The 11,061-nt window shown below is 42.8% G+C and overlaps 2 protein-coding genes across 2 annotated transcripts in view; both read left to right on the top strand.

Annotated features, from left to right (window-relative positions):
- Positions 1-229: 229 nt before the first annotated feature.
- On the top strand, positions 230-3,733 carry LOC111958309 (uncharacterized). Its single transcript, XM_024134847.2, has 3 exons — positions 230-705; positions 1,175-1,305; positions 1,494-3,733. The coding sequence occupies exons 1-3, from the start codon at positions 447-449 to the stop codon at positions 2,679-2,681; spliced, it is 1,578 nt and encodes a 525-aa protein (XP_023990615.2). The 5' UTR covers positions 230-446; the 3' UTR covers positions 2,682-3,733.
- Positions 3,734-8,170: 4,437 nt separating this feature from the next.
- Positions 8,171-11,061, top strand: part of LOC111958308 (uncharacterized) — a 148,861-nt gene continuing 145,970 nt past the window's right edge. Inside the window, 1 exon segment of the mRNA XM_070437149.1 lies at positions 8,171-8,589. Coding sequence (XP_070293250.1) covers positions 8,307-8,589 — 283 coding nt within the window. The 5' untranslated portion in view covers positions 8,171-8,306.

The following is an 11,061-nucleotide window of genomic DNA, read 5'->3' as shown; positions in this document are numbered from 1 at the left end:
AGTATATGGGTCTTTAGTGTTTCACAGCGGAAGATTTACAAGGGTTATTGCAGAGCCTGTGTAGGGATCAGACATGGATTATTGATTTAAACAGATGAAGAAAGGATCATGTTGATGAGAGATTTTCGGGTAGTCAGTATTTYTATCCACATTAATTTAGTATTTTGGGATCTTTTATTTCATTCCGCACAGTTGGTGGCGACAATACACCTTTTTGCGTGTAGTTCGACATAAAACCCAAAGAAGAAGTGTATCCGGAAAAGAACAGCGACCAAGACCAATTTCCACGTTAGAGTTGTTGTTATATATACGTKTATTAACACCATGGAACTCAAAATGAACAATTTAACTGCACAACATCACATACTTACAGCACTTGGTTGACAGATGTTATCGATTATCGAGGTAACGCTAGCCAGCTAGTTAGCACATAACGTTAGCTAATAATGGCTAACAGTATGGTTTTTCACACTCAAATAGCCTCCATCATGGAGGTGCTAGCAAATGCAGCCGTGGCAGAGATCTGTAAACTCGTMGATGACGACTATGCAGTGTTTCGTTTGGAAATGTCTCAAAGCCAGAAAGAAAACAGGGCATTGCGGAGGAAACTACAGCTACTAGAACTGAGGGTAACACGGGAGCGCGTCCTCACCAGTCGTCCCAGTAGTGTCAAGATCCTCGACCGCTACAGAGGAATGGCAAGAGGTACTGTACATGTTGCAGAAGGCCGAGCTTGTGCGGACTGTCGCGGTTCATATATAGCTCAGTGCCTGTCGCACCGTTCACCTCTGCACATGTGTTCAGATGTGTTACTCAGAATTGGGTCTTGGTCATTTTTTGGATAGTATGCAATAATTCGCCTGAGATAGTATGCAATAATTCGCCTGATTACTTAACTATCTTGAGCAAAGACACAATATGATATTCTAACCATATTCTTATCAAATTCTTGATTTACTGCATGTCCTATTATTAACTCAATGAAAACATTGTGATGCATCAAACATAATACATTTCTCAATAAATAGTATATCAATAATTTATGAGAAGCGTTATCTTACATTCTTACCAATTATAGTCAGTGTCAAAACTGTCAATAGAGTACAATATAGCGTTGAGCATTAGCTAACATTAGCTAACSTAACCATCTCTTTTCCCCCAATCACTCTCTCAGGTGAAGGACATCTCACTGGAGGCCACAGGAGTTTTGTGAAGCCAGTGGGACACAATACATGGAGAGATGACCAACCAATCACTCCTGATGAGGGGAGTGGAAYCTCAACCCAGCCCATTATCGTGAAAGAGGTTTGTGTAATAGTGTTACATAAAAAAAACTACAGTTACTTTGTGAATCAAATGTGGCCGGCTATTCACTTGCTTACATGTACATCCTTATTTATCTGCCATAAGGGAGCTTGTGAAACTTTCTTCCCTACAACATTTATCCAATTTTACTAATTTACTGGTAACAACCTCCTCTCTTCTTGTGTCAGACTGCAGATGCAGAGGCTGCTGGTCCTGGGGTCAAGCTGGAGAGGTCTGAAGGAGAGGAGGACCCACAGCAAAGCAGAGACATCCAGTCTGGACCGACTGGAGCGCGCCCTGTTGCCACAGAGGACACCGCTCCAGCGCAGTCCAGTTCCCAACGCAGCGTCACGGAGGTCTGTGGAACGCCAAACGCTGTCCTCAAGTCAGAGACGGACACTGAGACTTTAACTGTAACACACAGGCTCTTACACACAGGATCTGACCACAGGTCAGACCCAGAGATACTTGGGCTGGGGCCAGTGGGCTGTCCTCCTGTTCCCGGCTCAGAATACTTACCGATATTTCACCAGGTCCAGAGGACGGTTCATTCTYGTGGAGATGGTGAGGTGTTATACACTGGCGTTGATGACCTGTCTTGTACTTACGCTACAGAGATGGACCCTGGCAACGTATCCTTGGATTTAGAGACACAGAATGATCTGTCTAGAGGGGACTGGAACCGGTACAGCAGTAGTGTATACTCTGAAGGGTGCCTAGATAAGAAAGGAGAGGTTATAGTCGTAGACGAAGTGACTGTGAAAGTGGAGGGCAACGCTCCTCCCACATGGAATGCAGATAGTCACCTAGGAGACGGACACTCACAAGGCAGAGATTTCTTAGATTACAGGGAAAGCTTAGAGACAAATCCAAACGTCGTCCACCCGTTCCGGGATCGCGACCCAGTGTCCACGTCAATGGGGCCTTCTGATTCACACAGCTGCGCCCTTTTGGATCAGGCATTGAACTCAAAAGACAGGGCTAGAGCCCAGGCTTTGGGAGGGGGAGCAACATCTGGCAAAAAACAGGGGGTGAAACCCTTTAGCTGTACCCAGTGTTCTATGCGCTTCGCCCAGGCTGGCAACCTGAAGAGGCACCAGAGGGTACACACAGGGGAGAAACCCTTCAGCTGTACCCAGTGTCACATGTGTTTCGCCCAGGCTGGTGACCTGAAGAGGCACCAGAGGGTCCACACAGGAGAGAGACCTTACAGCTGCCCCCAGTGTGAGAAGAGGTTCTCCCACCAGCACCATCTGAAGATGCACTTGAAGATCCACACTGAAGCGAGGCTGTTCGCCTGTACGCCCTGCGGGAAGAGATTTTCAGAGAAGAGCTACCTCAGGATACACCAGCAGAAAAACCATTCCACTCTATAACATAGAAAGTAACCATTTGACTCGATAGCTTCTGACGTTTAGATCAAACCCTGCATTAAAAGATTAACTTTCATTGTTGTCAGAAGAAAATGTTGATTAACAAGAGTCACAGATTTCAGTGTTGAATATTCCTGGGTAGAATATTGCATCCAGGCATTGTGCCTAAAAAAAATTGTGTTTGTACTGTGTAGGCCAGTGGTCACCAACCTATTCAAGATCACTTTCATTGATCTATCGCTCAGAATTGTTTTTAAACATTACTTAACAGTTCTGTAAGAATGAGGTTTGTGCAGTAGGCCTAATACATTATCACAGCATACTGGCTATATGCCTGGCCTGCCAATATTGTTCTTCTCAGACCATATTTCAAAAGTCAAGCTTTGTTTACAAAATAGATCAGTTGGTGTAGCAACTTGCTAAGCATAAATTGAAATAATTTGCTTTTTTATTTTACTGGACTGATGGTACCTGCATCTGATTGTCATGGTGCTTTCAATATACAAATGGGAATCGGCGGAAAAAACAGGTCAAATCATGTCAGTGATCTTCAGGTTGGAAAGTCGGAGGTCTAGAAAGATGCCAGAGTTTCTGACTTGTAATTCATGACCGTTCGAAAAAATAAAAATCCAGTTAGATTCTCAATTTCTTCCCAGAGTTCCCAGTTGTTTTGAACACAGCATTAGTCTCAGTGGAGGGAGAGAACAGCAGAGGGTCCACTTCTCACAGTCACTGCTCTCTCCTACCTTTCCTCTGGTGAGACTGAACAGAGAGAGGGGACACCGTCTTCCACCTGATGGCCGCATCTGCCTCATGCACAAATTCATGTTCCTATGACCAGAGAAAGTGAAATATTCCTCTAAAAATAGACACGACGATGGACTAATAATAATAAAAAACGCAGGGCTAGCAATACACTTGGCTACTCATTCATTGCAGCTGCATCGCGAGTGGAAGTAGTAGAGAAGAGCGTTTTATGTTTTGCAATGGTGCAGATGTCTTTTTAAAATTGTTTTACATGAACTCACTCATAAAAACAGCAGCTCTTTACTGTATTCTTTGACAGTCTCTGTGGTCATGGTTTTAAAAGTTATTAAGTCTTACGTAGGCTAGTATCAAACTTTACTGTGGAAGCTCTGTAGGCACAGTGATTTGAGCTATCCGATTGGCCAGTGCAGTAGGCGCACTCGATTTAGCCACAGATCTCTCGGTCTGCCTGGTAGGTTTGTCCTTTCAGACAAATGAAATGGTTCAAAATGGGAAGACTTTGCTTAACCGCCAACAGCACACACAAATATACAATTTTAAAGAAGGAGCGCAAGCCTTTATCACAGCCTTTATCATCGGTTTTTCTACAGAAATGTTTGGTGTGGAATGCCTTGAAGATTKACTGGTTGAAGATTGACCATTGGTGTAGGCTATATAGTTGTTCACAAATGCCTATTTTATACATCCATTCACCAACTTATTTTTTTTTTCCTAAGACACTTTTAATGAGAAAATGAATGCAGTTTATCAAGTTAATGCAGATTCTTAGTTGAGGTCTGTGTATGTGTGGTTTTCACCCTATTCTGCATTCACCCGACAGCGCTTTAACAAATCTAATCAAATCAAAGTTCACTGGTCGCATACACAGATTTGCAGATGCTATCGCAGGTGCAGCCAAATGCTTGTGTTTCTAGCTCCAACAGTGCAGTAATTAATACCAAGTAATACAAAACAATACACACAATCCCGAGTGGCGCAGCGGTCTAAGGCACTGCATCTCAGTGCTAAAGGCGTCACTACAGACACCCTGGTTCGAATCCAGGCTGTATCACAACCGGCCGTGATTTGGAGTCCCATAGGGCGGCGCACAGTTGGCCCAGTGTTGTCCGGGTTTGGCTGGTGTAGGCCGTCATTTTAAATAATAATTTGTTCTTAACTGACTTGCTTAGTTAAATAAATGTTTAAAAATATATATTTATATATAAGTAGAAATTAAGAAATATTAGTACGAGCTTTGTCAGAGTCCGGAATATACAGTGAAAGTATTCATACCCTTTGACTTATTCCATATTTTGTTGTGTTACAGCCTGAATTCCAAAACATGTTTTTAGAAATCTTTGCAAATGTATTGATAATGAAATACAGAAATATCTCATTTACATAAGTGTTCACACCCCTGAGTCAATACTTTGTAGAAGCACCTTTTGGCAGTGATTACAGCTGTAAGTCTCTAAGAGCTTTCCACACCTGGATTGTGCAACATTTGCCAATTTTTATTATTTTCAAAATTCTTCAATCTCTTTCAAAGTAGTTGTTGATCATTGCTAGACAACCGTTTTCAGGTATTGCCATAGATTTTCAAGTAGATTTTAGTCAAAACTGTAACTCGGCCACTCAGGAACATTCACTGTCTTCTTGGTAAGAAACTCCAGTGTAGATTTGGCCTTGTGTTTTAGGTTGTCATGCTGAAAGGTGAATTAATCTCCCAGTGTCTGGTGGAAAGCAGATTGCACCAGGTTTTCCTCTTGGATTTTGCCTGTGGTTAGCTCAATTTCAATTAATTTTTTATCCTGAAATGACTCCCCAGTCCTTAAAGATAACAAGCATACCATCAACATGATGCAGCCAACATTATGATTGAAAATATGTAGAGTGGTACTCAGTAATGTATTGGATTTGCCCGAAACATAACACTTTGTATTCAGAACAAAAAGTGAATTGCTTTGCCACATGTTTTGCAGTATTACATTAGTGTCTTGTTGCAAACAGAATGCATGTTTTGGAATATTTTTATTCTGTAAAGGCTCCCTTTTCACTCTGTAATTTATGTTTGTATTGTGGAGTAACTACAATGTTGTTGATCCATCCTCAGTTTTCTCCTATCACAGCCATTAAACTCTGTAACTGTTTTAAAGTCACCATTGGCCTCATGGTGAAATCCCTGAGCGGTTTCCTTCCTCTCCGGCAACTGAGTTAGGTAGGACGCCTGTTTCTTTGTAGTGACTGGGTGTATTGACACACCATCCAAAGTGTAATTAATAACATCACCATGCTCAAAGGGATATTCAATGTTTGCTTTTTTTATTTGTACCAATCTACCAATAGGTGCCCTTCTTTGCAAGGCATTGGAAATCCACTTTCATGGGATTTCCTCAACATTCTAAAGGGGGTCCATTGTGACATCATGACCTCCAACATTCTATTATAATCACTGTAAACAACAATGTAACTTTTGACAAAAATCTGCTACTTTGACCACTTTCACAAAAAGTGTGTGTTTGAACTCTTCCTCTACTTTTCTGCTATTCAAATCCGAAATCGGAGCAAAAATATCTAATGATTCAGCTGTTTTGGTAACCTCATAATTTTTTTCCGAACAACTGATATTCTGACCACTTTCCCAAGAAGTTAGACAAAAAGTTAGTGTAGGAAATCTTCCTCTGCTTTTCAAATATGAAATCAGAACAGGAATAGTTTCTACCAATAAAAGGATAGAGAGCTGTTTTAGTAACCTCATCAACTGCTTTCAACTGCTTTCATTGCGCTAACTTCCCACTCATGTAACTTCGTTGGTGACATTTCCCTGGTTATCATAGCAACATTTGGTCTCACTTTGCATTAATAGCCCTGCTGACTCAGTCTGTTAGAAGTGCCACATTTTTTGTTTTCTACAGGTAAGAAGTCACAAAATCATTGAGACCAGTACACACACTCCTTCCACAAGGATCTGCTGTCCAGATCGACAAGCCCATCTACAAGAGAGGGTACGCACAGTGGATACAAGCTGCGACCACAGAAAATAATACCCTGCTGGATCCAGTGTTCATTTCTCAACCACAAACTTGCTTCCAGTCAGATGTGCTACAGAGATACTAAAGCTATCACAACCCAGTGTATTGCATTTTCACTTCAGACATCTCCCAGGTATGAATCTTGACTAAAACATTGGTATCACATTTCACTGCTTGCATTAGTTCTGTCTTCATTAGCATAAAAAAAAGTCAAAATAAAAGGAACGGTCTACATTTGCATTTCAAATAATGAATTATAGATGTACAGTATGCTATGCTCAGTTAATGTGTGTCCACCCTGGGGTCAGAGGTGCTCTGAGGGAAAGGGGTTCCCCGTTCCAGGCAGAGAGTCCCTCTACCCACTGATCCTCCTCCAGCCCAGAGAGGACTTCATGAACATCCATCCCCCTGTTGTCCAAATACGTTGTGAAATATATATATTTTTCATTTACTTAACTTCAGTGCCTCATTTTCATCTGTTCTCTATTATTACAGTTGTCATATACTTTAAAACAAGTGTTTGATATATTTTATACTTTTTAAACTATTAAGCTTTTTGTCCATCTACTTTCATGGGATTTCCTCAGCATTCTAAAGGGCCCATTGTGACATGACTTCCAACATTCAACTTTTGACACAAATCAGCTACTTTGACCACTTTCCCACCAAGTTAGACAATAACTTAGAGCGAATGAAAGAGATCCAGAGAGGATACGTTTTAGAAAGGTTGGATGTCTTGCGTTTATAGCCATGGTGATCAACTGCACTGCACTGAAGGAGCGGAAATCACAGAAATCAAAGATAGATGTGGTAGTTGCAGCAGCAGAGAAATATTAGAGTGTGAGAGATTTTAGTACAGAACATCTACAGGGAGTTTTGAGGGAAGGGGTTCCATCCTCCCAGACCGGCGGCCTGATGTAGGATCTCTTGGGGCCAAAGTAATGCGATGGGGTGGTGGGTTTTGGGGGATAGTGTATAGGTGCAGAGTTAGATAGTGGTGCAATTTAAATGTTTCCCCTTTTCTCTCTTTTTGGGACCAAAATGTACAATTCACACTCTGACCTGTGAACAGCAGCAATACGCATCAAAGYGTCCAGTCTGACGGAAAATCACATGAAGAAGTAAACGACCCAGATAGTGGTCGCACAGGAACAGGCATATACATTCCTGAACTAGATATTCAAATACTGAATGTAGAAGACRAACAGATGAACTCTACCACTGGGTAGAGGTGAGGCCAAATGTAAGATCAGAGCCATTTTGATAGATGTGTGGCAGAAGAGGTGGGACTCTGAGCCCMAGGGCCAGGATTTATATGCCCTCTAAAGAAAGGTCAGTGGACCAAGGTTCAAAGGTCAGATTAGGAAGTTACAGTTTGTGTTCGGTAAGCATAATGCTTTGCGTCTGGAGTGCATGGTTGATGTAACAGTGGAGCATGTGTTGTATTGTTAMACGTATGTTGAGGAGAGTGAGATATTCAAGTGTAGGATCATTAAGGTTGGGGGGGTTGGAAGGGATTTGGGGGATGGGAGAAGGTCTGTTGGAAGTTAGTATGGCTCTTTTTTATTTTCTTAGTAGTATGAGGATTTAGTTTTATGGGTTTGCTTTCTTTTCTATCAAAGTAGAGCTTTGARAATCGTGATTGACCACGCACTCCAGCACAGTAGGTGGCGGCATGCACCTTAAACGTTTAAGACCACCAATCTACCAAAGAAGAAGTAAACGGAATTAAGAACGACCAAGAACAATTTCCAGGTTAAGCGTTTTTGTTGTTATTTAGACATGTATTAACCCTGGAACTCAAAATACTGATAGATGTTATCTAGGTAACGCTAGCTAGCTACTAACAATGGCTAACTGTGTGGTTTTTCACACTCAAATAGCCTCCGTTATGGAGGTGCTAGCGAATGCAGCCGTGGCAGAGATCTGTAAACTCGTAGACGACGACTATGCAGTGTTTCGTTTGGAAATAACTCAAAGTCAGAAAGACAACAGGGGATTGCGGAGGAAACTACAGCTATTGGAACTGAAGGTTGCACGGGATCGTGCAGAGAGGACAATGCGAGAGCGCGTCCTCGCCAGTCGTCCCAGTAGTGTCAAGATCCTCGACCAATACAGAGGGATGGCAAGAGGTACATTTTGCAGGACGAGGCTTCTGGGCCTGTTGCCCCGTTCCCCTCTGCGCATGTGTGACTTTAGATGCGTTATTAACCACATAGTTAACCAGAATTGGGTCTTTGACAGTTTTGGAATAGTATGCAATAATTCCCCTGATTACTTAGCAATCTTGCACAAAGACAATATCATATTCTAAATGTAACGGATGTGAAATAGCTAGCTAGTTAGCGGGTACGCGCTAATAGCGTTTCAATCAGTTACGTCACTTGCTCTGAAACCTAGAAGTAGTGTTGCCCCTTGCTCTGTAAGGGCCGTGGCCTTTGTGGAGCGATGGGTAACGATGCTTCGTGGGCGACCGTTGTTAATGTGTGCAGAGGGTCCCTGGTTCGCGCCCGTGTCGGGGCGAGGGGACGGTCTAAAGTTATACTGTTACATAAGCCATATTTATTTATTTATTTACTCAATGAAAATAAGATGATGCATGGAACATAATCAGTCTATAAATAGTATATCAAGAAGTTTTGCGAAGTGTTACCTTACATCCGTGACAATTCTAGACAGTGGCTATGTCCGAATACCATACTTAAACTGCATACTGTGTACTCATCGTCGCATACTATTTAGCAAGTACCATTAGTAAAAAAGAATGCAGTATGCAACGGCCGCAACGCAGTAGCTACTCCTGACTGGCTGAGTAGGTGGGGCAGGACTGAGTGCGGTGGATTTTTACAAATTCAACAGAGATTACATTAACCAACTTGATAATGGCTAATTTCCAAATCGATTAATTTCTCTAAATAGAATAGGCCTACTCAGGCTGGTTATAGTTAACTTGTCACATTCGACCTACACTGTAGCCCAGGGGTCAGCCTGGTCTCATAGACTAGATGTAACATAGTAAAATGTAAATCTGGGAGACCAAATTAGTATGATAGGTTATGTTTGGTATGGTTACATAAGGCAGATGGTTACTTATGGCAAAAAAAATTGTTGGATAACGCGAACATATAGCAACCCGAAGGTTGCGAGTTTGAATCTCATTACGGACAACTTTAGCATTTTAGCTAATTGTCAACTTTAACTACTTACTTATTTTTAGGTACTTTGCAACTACATAGCATGTTAGCTAACCCTTCCCCTAACCTTAACACTTTTACCTAACTCTTAACCCTAACCCCTAGCCTAGCTAATGTTAGCCAACTAGCCCCCTAGCTAGAATTCATAGCATATATGTTTTGCAAATTCGTAACATATCATACGTAATGGGTGATTCAAATCAAATTTATTTATAAAGCCCTTCTTACATCAGCTGATGTCACAAAGTGCTGTACAGAAACCCACCCAGAAAACCCCAAACAGCAAGCAATGCAGGTGTAGAAGCACGGTGGCTAGGAAAAACTCCCTAGAAAGGCCAGAACCTAGGAAGAAACCTAGAGGAACCAGGCTATGAGGGGTGGCCAGTCCTCTTCTGGCTGTGCTGGGTGGAGATTATAACAACATGGCCAAGATGTTCAAATGTTCATAGATGACCCGCAGGGTCAAATAATAATAATCACAGTGGTTGTCGAGGGTGCAACAGGTCAGCACCTCAGGAGTAAATGTCAGTTGGCTTTTCATAGCCGATCATTCAGAGTATCTCTACCGCTCCTTCTGTCTCTAGAGTTGAAAACAGCAGGTCTGGGACAAGTAGCACATCCGGTGAACAGGTCAGGGTTCCATAGCCGCAGGCAGAACAGTTGAAACTGGAGCAGCAGCACGGCCAGGTGGACTGGGGTAGTCCTGAGGCATGGTCCTAGGGCTCAGGTCCTCCGAGAGAGAGAGAGAATTAGAGAGAGCATACTTAAATTCACACAGGACACCGGATAAGACAGGAGAAATACTCCAGATATAACAGACTGACCCTAGCCTCCCGACACAAACTACTGCAGCATAAATACTGGAGGCTGAGACAGGAGGGGTCGGGAGACACTGGCCCCGTCCGACGATACCCCCGGACAGGGCTAAACAGGCAGGATATAACCCCACCCACTTTACCAAAGCACAGCCCCCACACCATTAGAGGGATATATTCAAACCACCAACTTACCATCCTGAGACAAGGCCGAGTATAGCCCACAAAGATCTCCGCCACGGCACATCCCAAGGGGGGCACCAACCCGGACAGGAAAATCACGTCAGTGACTCAACCCACTCAAGTGACACACCCCTCCTAGGGATGGCATGGAAGAGCACCAGTAAGCCAGTGACTCAGCCCCYGTAATAGGGTTTGAGGCAGAGAATCCCAGTGGAGAGAGGGGAACYGSCCAGGCAGAGACAGCAAGGGCRGTTCGTYGYTCCAGTGCCTTTCWGTTCASCTTCACACYCCTRGGCCAGACTACACTCAATCATAGGACCTACTGAAGAGATGAGTCTTCAATAAAGACTTAAAGGTTGAAAGCGAGTCTGCCTCTCTCACATGGATAGGCAGACCATTCCATAAAAATTTA

The sequence above is a fragment of the Salvelinus sp. IW2-2015 genome, linkage group LG34 (genome assembly GCF_002910315.2).
Source record: "Salvelinus sp. IW2-2015 linkage group LG34, ASM291031v2, whole genome shotgun sequence".
NCBI lineage: Eukaryota > Metazoa > Chordata > Actinopteri > Salmoniformes > Salmonidae > Salvelinus > Salvelinus sp. IW2-2015.
The sequence above is the reverse complement of the archived record's forward strand: the minus strand, read 5'-3'. Positions and strand labels throughout refer to the sequence as shown.